This window comes from Mirounga angustirostris, unplaced genomic scaffold, assembly GCF_029215605.1.
Source record: "Mirounga angustirostris isolate CCGP_5_RB_7025 unplaced genomic scaffold, mMirAng1.0.hap1 SCAF_6, whole genome shotgun sequence".
In the NCBI taxonomy this organism is placed as follows: Eukaryota; Metazoa; Chordata; class Mammalia; order Carnivora; family Phocidae; genus Mirounga; species Mirounga angustirostris.
This window is the reverse complement of record NW_026991714.1, coordinates 80,364,896-80,388,179: the sequence shown is the minus strand read 5'-3', so window position 1 is coordinate 80,388,179 and position 23,284 is coordinate 80,364,896. Positions and strand designations below refer to the sequence as shown.

The 23,284-nt window shown below is 36.7% G+C and overlaps 1 protein-coding gene across 1 annotated transcript in view; it reads left to right on the top strand.

Moving 5' to 3' along the window:
• The window catches only part of RYR2 (ryanodine receptor 2), a 736,030-nt gene that overhangs the window by 252,615 nt on the left and 460,131 nt on the right, over window positions 1-23,284 (top strand). Inside the window, exon 3 of the mRNA XM_064594590.1 lies at window positions 15,610-15,714. Coding sequence (XP_064450660.1) covers window positions 15,610-15,714 — 105 coding nt within the window. The remainder of the gene's footprint in view (window positions 1-15,609; window positions 15,715-23,284) is intronic.

Genomic DNA, 23,284 nt, shown 5'->3' with positions numbered 1-23,284 from the left:
TATTAGCCAGAATTACCCTGATACCAAAACCAGATACCAAAACCAAAAAATTGAAACTATAGGCCAATATCCCTGATGAACATGGATGCAAAACTTCTCAATAAAATAGTAGCAAACCCAATCCAACAATACATTAAAAAATTATTCATCATGATCAAGTGAGATTTATTCCTGGGTTGCAAGGGTGGTTCGATATTTGCAAATCATTCAGTGTGATACATCACACCAATAAGAGAAAGGATAAATACCATATGATCATCTCAACAGATGCAGAAAAAGCATTTGGCAAACTACAACATCATTCATGATAACAACCCTCCACAAAATAGGTTTAGAGAAACCATATTTCAACATAATAAGGGCCATGTATGAAAAACCCACAGCAAACATTATACTCAATGTGGAAAAACTAACACCTTTCTCCCTAAGGTCAGGAACAGGACAAGAATGTCCACTCTCACCACTTTTATTCAACATAGTACTGGAAGTCCTAACTACAGCAGTTAGACAACAAAAAGAAAATAAAAGGCATCCAAAGTGGTAGAGAAGAAGTAAAATTTTTACTATTTACAGATGACATAATACTCTATATAGAAAACCCCAACAAAAAACTACTGGAACTGATAAATGAATTCAGTAAAATTGCAATGTACAAAATCAATGTACAGAAATCTGTTGCATTCCCATATACTAACAATGAAGCAGCAGGAAGAGAAAATAAATCAATCCCATTTACAATTGCGCCAAAAATATGATACCTAGGGATAAGCCTAACCAAAGAGGTGAAAGAACTATACTCCAAAAACTGTAAAACACCGTTGAAAGAATTGAAGAGGACACAAAGAAATGGAAAGACATTCCATTCTCATGGATTAGGAGAACAAATATTGTTAATATGTCTCTACTACCCAAAGCAGTCTACACATTTAATGAAATCCCTGTCAAAATACCAACAGATTGGGGCGCCTGGGTGGCTCAGTCGTTAGGCGTCTGCCTTCGGCTCAGGTCATGATCCCAGGGTCCTGGGATCGAGCCCCGCGTCGGGCTCCCTGCTCTGCGGGAAGCCTGTTTCTCCCTTTCCCACTCTCCCTGCTTGTGTTCCCGCTCTCGCTAACTCTCTGTCAAATAAATAAATAAAATCTTAAAAAAAAAAAAAAATACCAACAGATTTTTTTTCACAGAACTACAACAAATAATCCTAAAATTTGTATGGAATCACAAAAGACCCTGCATAACCAAAGCAATCATGAGAAAGAAAAATAAAATGGCAGGTATTATGATTCCAGACTTCAAGTTATATTACAAAGCTGTAGTGATCAAAACAGTGTGGTACTGGCACAAAAATAGAGATCAACGGAACAGAAATAAACCCACAATTATATGGTCAATTAATCTTTGACAAAGAAGGAAAGAATACTCAGTGGGAAAGGAAGGTCTCTTCAGTAAAGGGTGTTGGGAAAACTGGATAAGCTACATGCAAAAGAATGAAACTGGACCACTTTCTTACACCATACACAAAAATAAACCCAAAATGGATTAAGGACCTAAATATGAGACCTGAAACCATGAAAATCCTAGAAGAGAGCACAGCCAGTAATTTCTCTCACCTCAGTCATAGCAACATCTTTCTATGTAAGTGTCCTGAGGCAAGGAAACAAAAGCAAAAATAAACTATTGGGACTAAATCAAAATAAAAAAAGCCTTTGCACAGCAAAAGGAACAAACAACAAAACTAAAAAACAACCTACTGAATGGGAGAAGATATTTTGCAAATGACATATTTGATAAAGGGTTAGCATCCAAAATATATAAAGAACTTCTACAACTCAATACCAAAAAACCCCCAAATAACTCAATTAAAAAATAAACAGACATTTCTCCAAAGAAGACCTATAGATAGCCATCAGACACATGAAAAGATCCTCAACATCACTCATCATGAAGGAAATTTCAAATCAAAACCTCAATGAGGTATCACCTCACACCTGCCAGAATGGCTAAAATCAAAAACTCAAGAAACAACAAGTGTTGACGAGGATGTGGAGAAAAAGGAACACTCGTGCACTATTGGCAGGAATGCAAACTGGTGCAGTGACTGTAGAAGAGATTATGGATGCTTGTCAAAAAATTAAAAACAGAACTATCATATGATCTCATAATCACACTATTGGGTATTTACCCAAAGAATACGAAAACAGTAATTTGAAGGAATACATGCCCCCCTATATTTATTGCAACATTATCTGCCATAGCCAAACTATGGAAACAGCTCGTCTATATATATATACACATACATATGACAAAATGGAATATTGTTTAGCCATAAAAAAGAGTGGAATCTTGCCATTTGCAACAACATGGATGGATCTAGAGAATATAATGCTAATCAATTAAGCCAGTCAGAGAAAGACAAGTACCATATGATTTCACTCCTATGTGAAATTAAGGAACAAAACAAATGAACAAAGGGAAAAAAAGAGACAAACTAAGAGACAGACTCTGAACTATAGATAACAAGCAGATGGTTACCAGAGAGGAGGTGTTGTGGGGGGGAATGGGTGAAATAGTTGAAGGGGATTAAGAGTACACTTACCTTGATGGGCACTGAGTAATATATTACAACTGTTGAATCACTATATTGTACACCTGAAATTAATATAGCACTGTATATTAACCACACTGGAATGAAAAATTTTTAAAAAGTGTGTGAAGGTAACAGTAACAAGAAAATGCAGAGCTAACCCTTCTTTTTATTTCAAGATATGAGTTCTTCAGCCATGTTGCTAGTAAAAAAAAAGCAAATGAAAAAAAGACTTTTTGGCCAAAAATGATCAAGATAGGTTTATGAAATTTAGATTCATATCTAGTATCTCTTACAGTAAACTGTATCTTTAGCCTTTTTGAAATAAATAATAATGAAATAATTATTGAAATTGAATTTATGTATTGAATGTTGTACCAAGATTTTAAGAAAAATTAAAAGCTTATTCAGTCACCCACAAAATCCTGCTTACTAGTAATTGGTCTGGTATGATTTTTAATTTCTTTATGCCTCAATCTTGATAGGCTGTATGTTTCTGTGCATTCAACCATTTCTTCTGAGTTCCTGAAAGACTTCCCCTATCATTTCTTGTAAGTCAGCTGTGGCAGCAATACATTCTCCATCCTTGTTTATCTTGGAATGTCTTTATTTCAAATGATAAGTCAGCAGTTATACTGATTCTCAATTGTATGTGATGAGTGATTTTTTTCTTGCTGCTTTAGGTGTTTTCTTTCTTTTTATTTTTTTGTCTTTGACTCTTAATAGTTTGACTATCATTTGTCTAGGTGTGAATTTCTTTGTATTTATCCTGCTTGGGATTTGTTGTGATTCTTGAATGTGTGGATATGTAAACTAGTTATTTTCCTAGAATTTTGCAAGTTTTTGGCCATTATTTCTTCAACTATATCTTGTTTCTTAAATTCCATGTATGAATGAGATCATGGTATTTGTCTTTCACTGGCTTATTTTGCTCAGTATAACACTCTCTAGCTCCATACACATCATTGCAAATGGCAAGATTTCAGTCTTTTTATGGCTGAGTAGTATTCCATTGGGGTGTGGGTGTGAGTGTGTACTGCATCTTCTTTATCTGTTCGTCAGTTGATGGGCGTTTGGGTTATTTCCATGGTTTGGTATTGTAGATAATGCTGCTGTAAACATCAGGATGCCTATGTCTTTTTGAATCAGGATTTTTGTATACTTTGGGTAAATACCTAGTAGTGCAATTGCTGGATAGTAGAGTAGTTCTATTTTTAACTTTTTGAGGCACCTCCATACCCTTTTCCAGACTGGCTGCAGTACACCTGAACGCAATATTACACTGTATGTTAACTAACTGGAATTTAAATAAAAACTTAAATATATATATGTGTATATGTATGTATATGCGTGTATATATGTATATGTGTGTATGTATATGTGTGTGTATATATAGTGTATATATGTGCGTATATATGTATATGTGTGTATGTGTATGTATGTGTATATGTATATACATATACACATATATGTTTTGCCTTTTCTTTTTATCCTGTTCTTTAACATACATTATATTACCTGTATGTTGATATATTTTATATTATTCCAGAGGTTTTTGAGGCTTGTTAATTTTTTTCCATGTTTTTCCCTTTGTGCAGAAAAGATTGAATAATTTCTATTGGTACAGCTTTATGTTCACTAATTCTTTCTCCTTTTATCTCAGATCTGCTGTTGAGACCCTCTAGTGTATTTATTATTTCAGTTAGTATGCTCAAATCCAGAATTTCCATTTGGTTCTCTTTGTGCAATTCCTGTATCCTTACTGAGAATTTTTGTTTGTTGATTCATTATTATAGCACTTTCCTTTATTGAAACATAGCTTCCTTTAGTTCTTTTTTTTTTTTTTTAAAGATTTTATTTATTTATTTGACAGAGAGAGACACAGCGAGAGAGGGAATACAAGCAGGGGGAATGGGAGAGGGAGAAGCAGGCTTCCCGCGGAGCAGGGAGCCCGATGCGGGGCTCGATCCCAAGACCCTGGGATCATGACCTGAGCCGAAGGCAGACGCTTAATGACTGAGCCACCCAGGCGCCCCCCTTTAGTTCTTTAAACATATTTATATGTTTAAATGTTGCTTTGAAGATTTTCTCTGCTAACTCCAACATCTGGGGACACTCAGGGACAGTTTCTCTTGACTAATTTTTTCCCTCAGTATTGGTACACCTCTGTTTTGTTTTGTTTTGTTTTGTTTTTGCCTATGGTACATTTTTGGGGGGGTTAAATATATAATATTGTAGGAAGAATAAATTTTGATGTTTCCCAGTTCAAGGTGCTTGTGTTGTTAGTTTAATTTGTTTGTCTTTTCTTTTTTCAGTGACTTGCCTGGGCTAAATCTGTGAAATCTGTCTCCCCTGTAATGTTTTGACACTGACGTCACTTCTCCAACTTTTTTTTTCATTCTTGTTTTTATTTAAACCTGGATTCCTATAAGTTGCCCTGTTCATGCATAGCTTAGAGTTAGAGAAATGATTGTACAGAGGTTGCAAACAGATACTTTGAGCAGTAAGGTTTATGTCCCCTGCAGATGGACTTGTGTGTGGGTAGAGAAGTGCATGAGAAGTTCAGGTCATTTGAACTCTGCTTTGGATTTACTTTGTTTTGGGTTCTTTGTGTCTTTGTGCACATGCTACGTCAGGTTAACCTGTAGTCTGTGAATAACTTGGGACTATTTTGCATGGTTGTTACTTGAGTCAGGAATGTATTGAGTCAGGGGGTGCCTGGGTGGCTCAGTTGGTTAAGTGTCCAACTCTTGATTTCTGCTCAGGTCATGATCTCAGGGTTATGAGATCGAGCCCCTCATCGGGCTCCATGCTAAGCATGAGAGATTCTCTCTCTCCCTCTGTCCCTCCCCACCCTCATCTTGCACACTTCTCTCTCTCTCTCTCAAAAAAAAAAAAAATGTACTGAATCAATCTAGAAGAGCTGTCAGGTCTTGCTGGAAAGTGTCACTTTCACAGACAAGGTAGTATGCATGATGCATAGGATCTACTCCACATTAAGTGAGCTCCCTTCCATGATGTGGTACAGCTTCTGGTCCTCACAAATTACCCCATGCCACACTCTGGCAGAATCTCTACAGCAGCTGAGCTGGGGGCAGATGGGAGAAGCCTTGAGACATAACACTGTCAACTTTTAGTGTTCCTTTCTGAAGTTCAGCAGTTTTCTAATAAGAAAGTTTGTCACACATATTTTTTAACACCGTTGAAGTTCCACAGCTTTGAAAGCTTATTTTTGTCAATTTTATCCACCTTGCTTTTTAGGGGGAAGATTAGCCAACATCCACACTCAGCCCTAAGAGGAAGTCCCCATAATTTTTTTTAATGTAGCTCATCAACCTTTTTATCTTCTTTGAATTGATTCTTGAATACCAAAAAGTGTCATACTGTGGCTCTAATTTATCATGTACCCAGCTGCTAGAGTCATCTTCCTAAAATATCCTCTAATTTCTTGGTGTTACCTTTGTGTTAACCTTTGTGTTACCTACCCCTTCTGAGCCAAAATTAGGCAAGATGGAATTTTTGGTTATCCAAACTGTATTTGTTATCTTCAGCTGTATGTTTATAGTTTATATGGATTAATTGAACTCTGAAGTACGTCCAGGCCACCTAACATTATGTCAGGGTTAAATTTCACCAAAACAGTTTCAGTTTCAATTCTGTGTTACTTACCTGAAGTGTCTTAGTTTTTTAATTCCACTGTATACTTTTCTCATCAGCCAGAAAATAACTATCTCCTACCAAAGTGGTGATTCTCTTCTTCGGTCAAGGAAAAGGTCCCTATATCCAAATACACCCACAGGCATCTATCTAGAAAGGATGATTATTTTAATGCCTTACTACACTTTTATTCCTGCTAATACATTCCCAAAGGGACTCACACCAGGTTATGAGCTTTTAAAATGTCCCTCAAGCACAAATCCTAGAGTTTGGGTTATCATGACTCTGTTTCTGTTTGTGAGCTCTTTTTAGAGCATGAACACTGTAATGTTAGGTTTAAGTTATCAGTAATAAGTAATATCACAAATGGATGGAAAAACAAAACAGCCAAGTAGCAGGCTGATATTACCTTGAGAATGGCAATGTGGTATGGGTTTTAGGTGAAGCAGATATGCCTGTTACTAGTTTCTGGCTTAGATCAAGTCATTGAATTTCCTGACTCACCAATATACCCATTTCTGAGGTGGGGATAATACTGCTTCTCTTGTAGGGTTGTGATGAGAATTAGGACCTAGCATGCAAAGAACACCTAAAAAGTGATATAGCCATTATTATCTACATAATTCTATATGGTTATATTTATTTTACATTCTTGCAACTGCATAGAAATTCCATGCTAGCGGAATTCCTAGTAAGAATTCCCTGGTGCTGAATGTCTCAATTTGAGTCTACTTGGAGTTCTAGTTTTGAGGTTCCAAGTGATGTTACTGAGTTGATTGTAGCTTGATTTGTTCAGACTGATACTAAGCGATTAATTTAGCTCTTGCCATTTTAAATTAATTTAGATGAAATCATCCAGCACATTCTCACGGAGTGAGATACCTACGAAGGGTGAGATGGTTGGTATTGGTAGGATATACCTGAATAAATCTGTACTCTATTACATGATTAATTAAATGTGCAGACATCATCTTATTTCTACATAACTTGATTTGGAAGCCATAATTCTCATTTTCTTTTTTTCTTCTTCTCCTGACTTACTGTGGATCGCTAGGTAATTTCAGAATCTGTTGATTGGCCTTTTCACAAGTTTGTGTGAATTCTTTCCTTTTCTTTAAGCAGATTATGAGACCAGGGACTATGATTATTGTAGGAAAAGGTCAGATAATTAGGTTGACCTGGCTATGGTAAAATTTATTTTTTCCCCCAAGTACTTTCAAGCAATGAGCCTGTGAATAGATTCTACCTAAATCTCCTTTTCACAAAACTTCCTGGAGACAGTACTGTTGATCATTAGAAATTTTCACTGTAGGATCTACCAAGGTTGAGCACTATCTTTGCTTCACTGGGATCTTAACAAGGAGCAAGGCTGAGAGGTCACTGATTCAGCAAATATTTGGGCCACACAGTATTTTTGTCTTAGTTATCAGTGTCTACTTACGGTCACGACGATGCCAGTTCCTTGCTGCATAAGTAATGAACATGTGTGTATTTTGCTAACTCTTAAAAAATCTCTTTTGAGTAGAGTGAAACTTTGTGGTGACTTGAACTACAGCAGTGGTTCCACCATTTGCACTAATTTATTTGTTCTTGTGGTTTGTGTATCCATCCATTTACATATATATTCACACAAGTAGCTCCAAACTCTCTGAATTTGGTGGTGAGACTTCAGCTTTTTTAAATAGATTTTTTTAAGGGTTGCCTGGGTGGCGCAGTCAGTTAAGCATCTGCCTTCAGCTCAGCTCATGATCCCAGGGTCCTGGGATCAAGTCCCGCATCGGGCTCCTTAGTCAATGGGGAGGCTGCTTCTCCCTCTGCCTCTGCCTGCCACTCCCCCTGCTTGTGCTCTCTCTCTCTCTGACAAATAAATAAATAAAATCTTTTAAAAAAATAGATTTTTTTAAATTTGGAGCTCACATTCCTAGAACATCGTCATGATGTACTTAAGGACTAGAAATGATGTGTTTTAAATGCAAATTACATAAGTAGGCCATTACCTAGAGTCTGGAGAGTTAGGCTGTTATCAAAATTGTGACTGATAGATAGGTTTGACTTAGCAGTGTTTAGAAGCAGGGGGCTAGATACAGTGAACCATTAGTCGCATGTGTGATTTTTAAGATACCTACATGTTGAGGCTTAATTGATGGCAGAAGTCTCTCCTCTGGTTTTATTTTGAGTGTTTTGCTTTCAAAATATCATGTACTTGTGTTCTCACCAACAGTGGCTGCAACTCAAGGTGTGTGAACAGACTTGACCTGAGATAATATTCCTTGGTGATATTCGAATGGGAGAGGTGATGCGTGATGGAATGTCAAACTAGTGTACCTCTAGATTTGCATTGACACATTTGAGTCATGTGAATGTTAAAATAATTGCAAAGATAAGATAGGTTGGTGTATCTACTTAATATTATGTTGATACATTGTATAAAAAGATGTGTGCCAATGGGCAAAATGAACGCTGAGCAAATCCTGAGAAACCCTACTAATTCGCTTGGGATTTTCCTAATGAACTGCTGAATTGACAGAGTTATGGCTGTGTGTAGTGGTGATTTACACTAATTACTAGTCATTTAAACCTGCTAATAGATCCTTCCCCACCTGGACCTGTGTTGTCAAGAATGCCAGGTGGAATGACTTGAGTTTTGTTGTTTTTTTTTTTTTTTTTAAGAGATTCAAAGGCTTTAGACCTGGGGGAACCCAGACATATCAGTTTCATCTGTTATAATTACATTTAGCCTTGTATCAAAAAGCTGATCTAAAAGAAGTAGTTTATATAGGATAAGTATTTCTTTCTCCAAGGCAATTTCTTATTAACCTTTGGTGCAAAGTGGGATGAAGGGATAAAGAATATGACAAAAACAAAAAACAAAAAACAAAAAAACCCAACTACCCAGAACTGTGAACTCCCATGGAAAAGTGTGAAGGTCTTGTAATAACCACATTGTCAGGCTGGGAATATGGTGAAGTGTTATCATTGGAGTTCTGAAGACCTGTAAAGAGGGAGAAGTCAACTAAGATTTTTCTTATATCCTGCTTGATATTTCTTTTTACAGTATTTCATGTAAGTGAATGGGATACAACACCATAATTTTATTGGAATGGTAGAATATAAATATATGTTTTTAAAGAATATTATTCCCCATCTGGTAGGTGAAATTTTTGTCTGGTTCATGTTTCTACTTGGCAACTTAAAAAAAAAAACCCCACAAAACTTCATTTTTTGGAGAAGATACAGTTTGGTACCTCCATAGTTCATGGAGAAGTTGACCCTCCGTGGTTATAGTGCCTTGCCAAAGGCCACTCAGCAGATGGGTGGCTGAGCAAAAACAAATCTGTCTCAATCTCAGACCATCTGCTCCACTCTAAAATATACTGTCTTCACATTTCTTCATAGAAGAGTAGCTCTTCTCTTAATTTACATCTCTGTGATTCTGAGCTTTCTATCTGATTTAGGTTTTTCTTAAATTCGGCGGATAAAATCATATTTTATTGGCAATTTTTTGGTTTATAATGCATTGATTTTCTTATTTGAACCTCAGAAACAATTCTTTGAAATATGTTAAGTATTTTGCCACTTAACAGATGGGAAAGCTCAGACTGATTTACCTGAAATCCCTTGGATAGTTATGCACTGGATCTGAATCCTATGTCCTCTGATGCAGTGACTTACTCATTTTCCTATGCTGTCAAATTATCAAGATTGAACACCCCATTAATTTTCAAAATATATTTTGAGATGTCTGAGTTACCCTATAGGTTATGTGGAGCACATTTAAAAGACACTGTAAAAAGGTAAATTAACTTGTCTTTGAATTAGAAATCCAGGACTGCTAAAACAGAAACAAAAGTAGAGATATGTCATCAGGGCTGTAACTACCTATATCCCTCTGTGCAGATTTGCTTATTTTTCCAGCAATAGATGGACTCAGAAATGGAGGTCAACTCAAGGAAACAGTGAAACAATCCACAGAGGCAACTCTCTGTCTCTGAATTTGGTGGTGTAAGCCACCAATTTTTTTTTTTTTTTTTTTTGTAAGCCACCTTCTTTTGTAAGCCACCACTTTAGGCTGGTAATGGTGGTTGGGAGGGTGAGGGTCCGAGATGAATAGCAGTGTTATATGGCAGAGAACTTGAACCAATCTTTAGGAGGAATATGGTATATCTAGATTCTCTAGCAGTCATGAAGAATGAGGTAGATATAGATCTCCTAATAGATAATGATCTCTAAAAAATGATATCTAAAATGTATTAATAATTTAAAATATGTAATTTTTACAAAGTGAGTGCATGAATGGGAAAAGCCATTCTGTATACTTGTATATGAGCATATGTATGTAAATGCATAGAAAAAGACCTGAAAAGATGCACATCCAAAGGTCATCAGACTCCAATTGGTGATGCCTGGGAGGGAGGTTAAGGGAGAATAAATATAATTAAACTTGGAAAGAGGGTTTTCAGTTTTTCGATATTGTTTGAATTTTCAATAAAGAATATGTTTTTATTTATGTGTGATTCAAAAACATGAAGTATTTTCCATAGGGGGTGACCTGGAAATGGATATTGTAGGCTAAAGGAGGAAAAACATGAGCAAAGGTATGAGGATGCTAAAATAGAGTGGTTGGTCACAATGCAGTTTTTATACGTAATAACAAGAGAGATGATATGTGACTTATGTAGTCCCAAATTATCAGTTGCAGTTCAGTTAAGGTAATGGCATGTTTCAATAGGTTTTTAAGTGGATTAGGCAGATATATCCTTGGAAGCCAAATGGTTTGATGGATATCTCAGTTGGAAACCTAATTGATTTCATACAGTCTCTCCAGTGTGAACAAAGCCAGATGCTGTGTGTGGTTCTTCTTGAGAATTTTTTCCCCCATAAGTCTAGGTGATTGTCAGGCAGAGGAGAACAATGACCAGTATGTGTTTTAAACGGAAGAAAAGGTACATAGCCAGGCTGTTAGCTTAAGGTTTCTTATTCTTGTGAAAGTACACGTCTCGATAACATTGGGGTTGTATCCACATGAAGAGTATGACTAACCTTTTGTCTGCTTGCTTTGGGTACTGTTCTGGGCAGCCTAGGTAGACATTTAGACAGAAGCACTTTCTCTGACTTAATTTTTCAGGAAAATAAACGTCATGTATCATGTGTAAGAAGCAGATAGGCATACATGCTGTGCTGTATTTCTTTTACGTTATGACGTGGTCTGTTTTGAAACACTCAGTAATGTAAAGCATACGACCTAAGGGTTGCTTTTACAATTGCCCCTCATCGTAAGGGCAAGCAACGTGTTTTCATATTGAAGTTGGAGAACTTAAATTTCTCAGTTATAGTAAGACTTGATTGAACAAATGAATGATGAAGGACAAGATGACAGCTTGCAGTTGTTTGTGAGTTCGAGCTCTCACTCCAGAGGTTTATAGAATGTTACACTTTATTTCTTGTGCCTGGTGTTAGGAGTCATTTTGATTTTTGGCCATTTAGTTGGTCTTTAATGAATGAATGAGACCCTTTATTTTCCCCTGACTAAACTTTATTTCTGGGAAGTGGGAACAGAGGCTTAACATAAATGCCATAGTATGGTTTAGCTGTAAAATGTTCAAGGTTATTTGAAGAAACACTCACCTAAATTAAGGAATACTTTTGGTAGTTCACTGTAAAAGGTCACAAGTTAGGGTAATGATTCTGTTGCCTAAAATAACCAGACTCTTTTCCTTTAGAGCAAAACAAAACAGATGATCCCAGAGAGCTCTGATGTATTGTTCCATATTTTCCTAAAAGGGGTAAACAACATTTTCTTCCTGCTCAGCTTTTCTATTACATCTGTGTGTATTTTGAGGAGGAGAAGGGCAAAGTGAGAGGGAGAAGAAGAAGGATGGGTCAGAAGAAAGTGCGTTGAGTCTCTGACGGACAAGAGTTGCCTCTGTGGATTGTTTGTTTACTCTTGCTAACTCCCACTGTCTGGAAGAATATCTTGTAACAGGCATATCAGTCTGTGGCAAAATGAAATTGGTGTGGCAGGATTAATTCATTCCAAATCCATGTGGTTTTCAAGGATCTTTAAAATAAATGCAAGCTGGTATAGTGATCCATATTTTAACATTTTGAGCAAAGTGAAGCATGAAACAATTGAAATACATCCAGGATATAAACTTTACCAAAAATGACCTTTTCTTGAAAATACTAGAACATTTTGGATATTATGAACAGGGGCATAATTATTGATTTGTGTTTTCAAACACTATTTCTCCAAAGTAGAGTCCATTTAAGAATCAGTTTTAAAAAAATGAGTGGTACTTCATTAGTTGCCAAAGAAAGAAATGACAATATACAAAACTAAGGTTAGTGGCTCCCTTATTTTGAGTTCTTGTTATGTTCTTGACACTGTGATAAGCTCTTGACTTACATTATCTCATTTATGTTTCTCTACGGGGATGGTATAGTTATTATAATTACTATGTCATTTTCCAGGGAAGGAAACCAAAAATAAGAAAAGTTAGCAGGGGGGCGCCTGGGTGGCTCAGTTGGTTAAGCGACTGCCTTCAGCTCAGGTCATGATCTTGGAGTCCCTGGATCGAGTCCCGCATCAGGCTCCCTGCTTGTCAGGGAGTCTGCTTCTCCCTCTGACCCTTCCCCCTCTCATATGCTTTCTCTCTCTCTCATTCTCTCTCTCTCAAATAAATAAATAAAATCTTTAAAAAAAAAGAAAAGAAAAGTTAGCAGGTATTAAGTGGTGAGGCCAGGATTATTGCTTAGGTAACTGTTTATAGAATCCAAGTTCTTAACTGTTACATTATAGTCATTCTGAAGTAATTAATGGATACAGGTCTGAAATCAGTCTGGTGGTGCCCTGGGAACAGTTCTCATAGATTCCTGAGAGCTATGTTACATATTTAGGAATTTTGTGAGCTGATGTATAAACTTTGACTTTGAAATCAGCAGTTATTATTTTTGTCACAGAAATGGGCAAATACTACAAATCAAGGTATTTTTTTTTTTTTGAGAAATTGGTTCACTAGCATACCATTTCATAATATAGGATTCTACTAGCACTGTTTGAGTATAGCTTCCAAACCCTCACATTTTAAATGGATAAGATCAGAATAAATGCTTTGAGTATCAGATTTTTTACCCCGTAGCATTTGTCTTGATTTGATAAATTGTAATTAATATAGTTAGAACTGAGAAAATTAAATTTAAAAGAATTTATTCCTAAATGTCAAAGTAGAAGAGAGGTTCTTTCCTAGCTTCCAGTCCTCTATCTGAGGATTTTGGAAAGAAAGCTCTTGTCTGGCTGACTGCAGATTATGAAGGCAGTAGCTGTGCCCAGATCTGGGAGTTTGTTTTGACGACTAGCTGAGATAGTCTGAGGAGGAATGGAAAGACATTTGGCTGGGGTCACAGAAGCCCATGACAGGAGGATGGCGGATTCCAGCGAGGGAAAGTTCATTTAAAAAATAAAACAAAGCAGAACAAACATGAGTGCCAGGAAGGTTTGTGGGGTATGAGTAACCCCAGTGGCCAAGATGACATGTTCCTTTCCTCCACAAAAGAATTTTAATTCTGGGGGCGCCTGGGTGGCTCAGTCGTTAAGCGTCTGCCTTCGGCTCAGGTCATGATCCCAGGGTCCTGGGATCGAGCCCCACATTGGGCTCCCTGCTCGGCCAGGAGCCTGCTTCTCCCTCTAGCACTCCCCCTGCTTGTGTGTTCCCTTTCTAGCTGTCTCTCTCTCTCTCTGTCAAATAAATAAAATAAAATCTTTAAAAAAAAAAAGAATTTTAATTCTGGAACCCTAGCTCTTCATCTTGCCTTGAAACCACAAAGCATCATTGTCTGCGGATAAGAATCATTCTAGGGGCGCCTGGGTGGCTCAGTCCTTAAGCGCCTGCCTTCGGCTCAGGTCATAATCCCAAGGTCCTGGGATCGAGCCCCGCATCGGGCTCCCTGCTCGGCAGGGAGTCTGCTTTTCCCTCTCCCACTCCCCCTGCTTGTGTTCCCTCTCTAGCTGTCCCTCTCTCTCTCTCTCAAATAAAAAAAAAAAAAAAAAAAAAGAATCATTCTAGTGGTAGTGGTTCAATTTAATAAATACTTAAACATTGAAAATTGTAATTTTGATACATTATATCAGGTTATCAAATTTATCCCCCTAATGTTCTTTTTATGAAGACGATATTGTCTCACTTACATTTAGTGTTTAATGTATTTATAATGTTCTTCTGTTAAGAAAATCCTCCTGTGAGCATCTTCCCAGACCCAGTTGGATTGCCTGCTGGATCCTGCTTATCGAAAGCAAAAGTCTGCATGCATGATAATGTACTTGTTCCTGATTGGGGTAGTTCTAACTCACCAGGTAGTTCTTACCCTGTTTCCTTCACCACCTTGATAGTTACCTTTTGGGATTTTCAGAATTTATGGGGTTATTGATTGGAGTGGAAGTTTCTTTTTTTTTTTTAAAGATTTTATTTATTTATTTGAGACAGAGAGAATGAGAGAGAGAGAGAGCACATGAGAGGGGGGAGAGTCAGAGGGAGAAGCAGGCTCCCTGCTGAGCAGGGAGCCCGATGTGGGACTCGATCCAGGGACTCCAGGATCATGACCTGAGCTGAAGGCAGTCGTTTAACCAACTGAGCCACCCAGGCACCCCTGGAGTGGAAGTTTCAAAGGAAGGAAAGAGGAGGGGAAAAGTATGATTGAGAAAAACAATACATACATACACCCATCCATCCATCCATCCATCCATCCCAGGACAGAGCAGAAAATCATATTGCCACAACTCAAGGTAGAGGCCAAATATGTATCCTACTTGAGTAAAACAAAGTAATTGTTTTCTTTATGGATGAAGAGAAGCCTGTGTAAAAGGCTTTTTTGTACCAATTCAATTTTCTATTTATTAACTTCAATATTAGTTTGAGGCAAGTATTTTTCTGTTCTTTATATTTTTTAATGAGCTGGCTGCATGGTAGATTAGAACTGAATGCTTGAGAGTCCAAGAAATCTGGCTTTTTAATACTGCCTTGAAAAATTTAGTTATTGTGACTTTGGGAAAGTAACCTAACTTCTCTGTTTTCTTGTCCGCACAATGATAGTAATAATCCTTATAGACAACCACAGGAGGTGCTGATAAAGTTCTGAGTGCAATGCCTAGGAGAGTAGGCACTCAGTAAATGGTTAGCTATCGTTATCCATAAATTCAAAAATGGATTAAAACGTGTGAGCGGAATAGATAATGTATTTTGATGATTTAGGAGCTGCTATTAGAGAACTGACAAGTACTCTTTTTTTTCTGTGAATGAAACTGATCTATAATAAGGTAAATTGGGTCTGGTTGCTTGATGGTGGTGGTGATGGTATCTTTTCCTCTTTCCACACAGAATGTTCCCCCAGACCTCTCCATCTGCACCTTTGTGCTGGAACAGTCTCTCTCTGTCCGGGCCCTGCAGGAAATGCTGGCTAACACGGTGGAGAAGTCAGAAGGGGCAAGTACTTAATTTATGTATACTTGTAGTATTTTAATGAACTCATTGACTTGTATGAATGGTTTCGTTCATAGGTGTTGGAGGTTTTCTTTTTGCTGAAATTAAGTCAATGCATTTTACTTGTGATTTCCTTAAGTTTGACTTCCTGCTTTGTCCAGCAGACCTGTGATATCTTAAAGAACTTAAAAAAAAAAAAAAAAATCCAGCCTCAAGGTGATGTGTGTCATGGAACCTCATGCTTATGTCTGTGGTTTAAAACAGAATCTTTCTTGGAGCAATTTGTGTGTTTTCTTACGTTTTCAGAGCTGTTATTGTTACTATTTTAATTAATTGCTTTATGCATGGCTATTTGTCATTAACCTTTATTTCATTTTCAAATGCCTCTAACCATGTGACTATGTTCTAAGCTTCTTTATGGCAAGTAAAATTTCATGGCACTCATATATTTTAAGTAATAAAATTATGGCTTTAATCAATTATAGTTTTGCAAACATCTGAGAGTTTTCCTCTGAAGATTGAAATTCTTATTCTGTCCCCTAATGACGACATTTTTCTTTGAAATCTGATTTGGTAATCTAAATTTTTTCCATGCTATAACTTGATATGACTGATTTCTGGGCTACTTTTGTTCTTAACCAATTCATTAAGGTTTAGGATTAAGCAGAGGATGGATGGCCAAATTTTGGTTTCTTTTGTTTGCTTATTTTTTGTACTATAATTACTGTAGTGTACATTTTAAATGAAACTAAAATTTTCTCTTACCATTATTGCTCTATGTTTTACTGTTACGGTTTTTAATCATTGTTCCAGTTTCGATAAGTAAGAGCATTGAAAAATAACACGTAGTTCCACAGAAAATGAGTGATCAGTTAGGATGTAACATTTTCATTAGCCTTGTAATTTTGAAAGATTAGTTTCACACAAAATTTAATTGGTTTCTGCATTAATTCTAAATTCATTTTAAATGTTAATAGTACACTAGTAGGTATCAAGGAGAAACTTTAGTGACTTTTATTTGATATTAGAATAACAACTTCTTTTATGAAAGATCCAAATATATGTGTTTTAACTTTTCAAGTTGATTTTTGGTTACAAAAAGTTTGAAATTACTGTATTAAACTATATAAAATGTTTTTTTTAAAAAGTTCTGTTCTTTAATGCAAAGCTTTTAGAATAGGCTTAAATAGAAGTAAAACATTTCTCAGTTCAACTAGTCGTGTTTCTACCTGGAATAACCTCTTCTGATTTTTAAACATTACTGAGGCATGTCAGCTTTGAAATTCAAATCTATTTTTACAAGGAAAAACCATTTTCTTTTGCCTAAGCATCCAGGAAAGTATGCATTGTCATTTTACTTTGTAGATACCAGCTTATGGATGAAGTGGACATAAATTTAATTTTTATATTGCTAAGCTAATTTTTCTAAATTTAGTGTCTTTGAAAAGATGTTTTATCCCCCTAAAATCATGGGGTTGACCTAGGCAAGCTCTAAATTTTCTGTGTGTCTAGGAAGTGTTAGAAATACGGTTTTAGGAGTTATGCTTTTAAGATATTTATTAGAATTTCTGCATCCTCTCCCTAATATTCTTATTTAGCTATATTTTATTTTGAATTGTTCCCCATCTACAGGTTTCTGTCAGTTTCTAAAGTGGCAGTTTATGTGATGTGTGGAACACCATGTTTTAAAGCTCAGCATAGCTACCGTAAGGCATTAATTAGAAAATGTAAGTTGAGAAGAATCTGCTACAGGGAAGGGACATCTTTCATTGAGCTGAATGTCACTTTTAGATGAGTAACTTTTAAGAGGAAACCACTGTCCAGTAGCTCAAGGGGATCCTATATTTTGGAGAAGGAAAGATACTTTCCTAGATCGCAGAGGAGTTTTGATTATACCCTGAAATGATACTCAAAATACTGAACAACTTTGGCACAGATGTCAATTAATCAGAGTGGATCTCAGCTATAATGCTAGAGGCTAAGTTCTGGAGAGATTTGGGGCTGGTCCCAGGGATGTGGGGGTATCCTGGAGTAGCCCTGGGGTGGTCAGAGTTAGGGAACACTTGGGATCTGGTGCCATGACCATTTACCAAGAAGGAGAGAAGTTCTCCACCTTAGCAACCATCTCAATGGTAATAGTGTAAGCTGGCTAAGTAGCATGTCTGATTATATGCTATATATATATATATATATATATATATATATATATGCTATAGTGGATGCTTTGGGCACTTGTAGGAGTCAAGTCTTTTGGACTTTATTAGGTATCCATACCCTCATAACTAACTAGTTCTGCTTTGAATTCATTATAGGAACCTATGGCAACCTTGACGTATGTCAAGCAAATTGTCATCTCCAACTTAATAAACTGTGGACAGTAGATTTGCTTAAAGAAAGATCCACTTTTACTGGGAGGAAGTATATCAACAGGGTAATGCCGATTTTCATGAAATCATTTTTTTTTCCTTACAAATCACCAGTGTATCGAAAAGAACCTCACGTATTACCCGATTCCCTAACTCATTCATAATCAACTTTATTTACAAAGCCTTGTCCTTTTTTAAAGAAGTAATTCTTTCTAAATTCTTTGTGTAGTTCAGTAAATTGCATAATACTATTTAATGTCCAAAATGTTGTCATATGCACATTAACAATACGAACACACTTGATGATGATAAGGAAAAAAATTCCATCTAGAACTGTGCCTTTTCTTTTTGTGGTTAACCCGTTTTGCTCATGTTCTTGGGTCTCTTTGAAGAAATGCATGGTTTTCATAAAGCTTTAGGAAAGTAGCGAGAAATTCCCAGCATCACTTGTGCCAAAACAAATCAAGAAAATTACTGATAACAAAAAGATATGTGTAAGATGAAACAAGGAAAAATATTACCTAATTTATGAAGTTTTGATTCCATAAAGTTGCTTATTGTGACCATTAGTAAAATAACTAATATGTTAGTGGCACAAAAGCATTCTGAAGGATTTTATCTAAAGGGATTTTCTAAAATACCTGTTTAATTAAAAAAATGTATAGTAAGACAGATCTAGATCATATGTATATATCCATTGAATATCATTTAGATTTTGTTCTTATTCAAAGCATATCAGTATTAGAGGCTAAGACACATTTATCCGAGTAGCTACTCTTAGAGCCTTTAGAATTTTGAGGGTGGAGATAATACACGTACAACAAGGAGAAAATGACCAGTGGAGCAGTGCCCGTCCCTTGGGGTGAATTTCGCCTGGGCTTCTGTACATGGGCATCCTTGCTTCTGTTACTCCTGTCCTCTCCCTGGGTTTATGTGGTTCTGTGTAACTTGTCTGTTTGTGAACCCACATCTGTCTTTCTCTTCTCACTCTTCTGATTGCTGGCTAGATAGCACAGGGCCAATAGCAGGGCTTTGTAGAATTAGAGAAATATTTTAGAATACCTGCTCTGCTGTGTAGTCGCTCTGTGGCTTTGGGGAAGGTAAGTCTTTATCATCAGGTTTGGTGATGACACATGTAGTCTAATGCTCATATAGCATATATTTAACAGGGGCCATTATTATTATTCTACTTTTTTTCTCATCCCTGTATGTTCCATTGGTAGGACTGTTACTGATTTCTGACTGCCTTTTCCCTGGCCTTGGCGTAGTCCTCCTCTGCCATCTTGGTGGGTCCAGTTCTCTGTCCTCCTTCCTCCAGCATCCCACCCTACTTCTGGCACATGGTTCTGCCAGTTTTTTTTTTTTTTTTTTTTAACAACATATAATGTACTATTTGTTTCAGGGGTACAGGTCTGTGATTCAACAGTCTTGCACAATTCACAGTGCTCACCATAGCACATACCCTCCCCAGTGTCTATCACCCAGCTACCCCATCCCTCCCACCGCCCTCCACTCCAGCAACCCTCAGTTTGTTTCCTGAGATTAAGAGTCTCTTATGGTTTGTCTCCCTCTCTGGTTTCGTCTTGTTTCATTTTTCTCTCCTTTCCCCTATGATCCTCTGTTTTGTTTCTCAGATCCCTCATATCAGTGAGATCATGGTTCTGCCAGTTTAACGATGGCATAATTATGTTAAACTATAGAGTCACTGTTGTATTGAATAAAGTTTAATGATTTAGGTGATCTTATCCTTTGGACTATTTTACTATATTTATGTTAATTCACAGACCTTTTGGATGAACACTTTCTTCACATGGTTGTATTTTTTTTTAAGGTCTAGTTTAAGGATTCCATTTCATAGGAGCACATTATGAAGTGAGAGGGCACATAGTGTAGTGGAAAGAACTTTGTTTTTGAAGTCCGTGCAGTTTATTGAAAAGTCTTACTTTTTCAAATAATTTTAATAATTATCATTTGTTGAAAAGGCATTGCCTTTTTTTTTTTTTTTTTTATTGCCATGAGTGTATCAAGTGGCTTACTTGTATATTGTGTTTAGGAGACTGTTTTAAATTTGTAACATTGACTGGCCTTTCTGCCTTTTGGTTTAGTTGTTTCTGAAAGAATTATAAGACCCTATCTCTTGGATTTGCCTTGTGTCCACTTGACTCTATTGGTTCCTTGTTGTTTGAATTTTTATAGCTTGAACCAAGAAAAATTACCTAATATTAAACCAGTATTTGCCCCTTCTATCCTGCTCTTTGGGGAAGTAGGTTAAAATTTATAATTTAGGTGATTATGATTGGTATCATTAATTAATTTATGTCCTATTTTCCTCATATTGTAGGTAATTGGTAGTTTACTATAATTTAAATTACAATAATACTTTAAATATCTATAGCATTCAGAATGTAAAATATTAGGAATAAAATCATTCAGTTCTCATCATTCATTTATTTATTATAAACTTTTTGAACATTTATAAGATATACTTTAGAAGGGTCTTTGGATAGAAAGATGAATAATACGTGATTTTTGTCATTAGTGGGTCCACAGTCTAATGCAGGTATAGAAAAATAATTACAGTTTGGTGTGTATTACCATGTAAGTATATACACTTATAGCATAAGCACAAAGAAGGGATTGGGTATGTGGAACTTGTCATTCCTTTGAATTTTCTTTGGACTTTCTCCAATCATTTCTAAGACAAGTAGAAATAATACTAAAAGTATTAATATAAAAATTATTTTAAATTTTTCTCCAAAGAATAATTTGATCTCATTAGGCTATTTTTTTAGAATTCTAATAGAAAACCATACTTGATAGGAGGACAGTGCCTAACATATCCAGAGATATTCTTAAAGTGGTTTTTATGTCTCAATTTACTAAAATGGTTTATTATTTTATATGAGATCCTAAGACTGTTTCATATTTTTAAATTATATACTGTTTGTAATTAAAGGTACAAGATACTACAGTGATTTAATTATCAATAAAAATATACATCAGACGCAGACATGTCCAGTTTTTATGAGAAATGAAGTTCTAGAAGGCAGAGTATTATTAATACAGCTGTGTCATTCTTCTAATAAAACCTCTGCCTTTTTGAAGCATGTACTCAGAATGTCAACGCATCAAGAAAGCCCCTGGCTAAATTTACTGGTAAGCGAGTCTTTTAAAAATACATTTTTTAAACACTGAAGCACCATAAATGAGTTTCTAAAAAGCACCTTTATCAAACAGCGAAGCACCAATTTCAGGCATGTGATTGCATTTAAGATCATTTTATATAAATACAAGAGCAGCAGATGAAGCAGGTCAAGAAGACCTGTGCAGATTTCAGAGTGCTGTGAAGCACGTGGATTCTGGAACAAACTCATCGAGTTCAGTTCTTGGTAATCTTAGGAAAGCTGCTTAATCTTTCTCTCCCTCAGTTTTTCATTTATAAAGAGAAATCGTAATATCTCCCTGATAGTGTTGATGTGAGACTCTCATAACTTAATGTAACTAATGTGTGCCAGCCAACCCCTGCACCCAGGAGACGCAACGGCTGTTACCATTATTCTCGGGATTTTTTGCCTGACTTTGCTTGCACAAGCTCCTACCAGACCTGACTCTTCTGGAGGAAGAACTGTAAACTTTGGGCCAAATTTTAAAATCAAAACAAATAACAGCAAACTTCCTAAATACCTGCACGCTCTGGAGGGTTGGACAAAAGCAGGCAGATTCTGGAGAGGAGTCAGACTCGGAAAATGGGATCGATGTGGATGAGTTTCCTCATTTTTAAGGCTTTTAGCCTGACGGTGGACTAAAGTCAATGCTGTGTGGCAGCTCAGACTCTGAGAGAATACCCATCGTCTCCCTGGAGACAGAATTCGGGGCCTTGGGAAAGTCAAGGAATCATCCTGAAAAAGAGAAATCCATAGATGGGGACCCCTAAATTCTGTGTATAAACTGCCTAGCCTCTTGCGGGTGCTTAAACCATGTGTGGGGGGCAGATGTCAATTCAAATGCCATTGCTAAGGACAATACTGGACTGAGATTTGTGCTGCCACCCAGCATCTTAACAGTATGAGTTTCACCAAGTTAATTATCTGTTAAAACAAATCCCTCCACATTCTTCAGAAGAATATACCAGAATCCAGAATCTTTTTTTTTTTTAAAGATTTTATTCATTTATTTGAGAAAGAGAGAGAGAGTGTGAGGGGAGAGAGAGAGAGAGAGAGAGAGATCATGAGCAGGGGGGAAGGGTAGAGGGAGAAGCAGACTCCCGCTGAGCAGGGAGACCGATGTAGGACTCAGTCCCAGGACCCCGGGATCATGACCTGAGTGGAAGGCAGATGCTCAACCTACTGAACCGCCCAGAATCCAGAATCTTAACAGCATTAAAAGACAGGATACAATCCACAATTGTTTGACAAGGAAAGAAACACGCAAATGTGATCCAATCTCAAGAGAAAAAACAACCAACAACAACCCTGAGATGATCTTACCAGACAAAAGTATAAAGAAGCTTATTATAACTATGTTCAATGAAATAAAAGATTCAAATACTTAGAAGAATTATTCGAAGAAACAAAATGGAATTTCTAGACCTGAAAACTACAGTATCTGGAAAGATCACATAGCTAGCATGTGGTATCACTGGGGTACAAATCCATGTCCTCTGGACTCTAAAGTCTTTGCTTTTCAGCTCTTTACTATGGAGTGTCCATGTAATAAAAGTAGTAGAGGAGCCTGAGGGGATATCACTATTAAAGCAGTAGGAAGAAGAGGAGAAGGAGCCTTTGGAAGGCTCTGGAAAGATGGTCTGAGAGATGAGGAAAACCGGGAGAAAGGGATCACAGAAACCACATGTATTAGGTTTCTATAGCTGCTTGTAAAAAAATTACCACAAACCAGATGGCTTAAGACACCATAAATTTATTATCCTACAGCTCTTGAAGTCAGAAGTCTAAAAATTAATCTCAGTGAGCTGCAATGAAGGTGTTAGCTGAACTACATTCCTTAGAGGAGCTCTGGAGAAGAATCTGTTTGCCTTGCCTTTTCTAGTTTACATTCTTGGTTTGTGGCCCATCCTCTATCTTCAAAATGAACTACATACTACCATATAACATTCACAGATTCTGGGGATTAGGATGTGGATGTCTGTGGGGTACCATTATTCAGCCTACTACTTCTGTGATGTAGTTTGAAGATGTTGTTGACAAGAT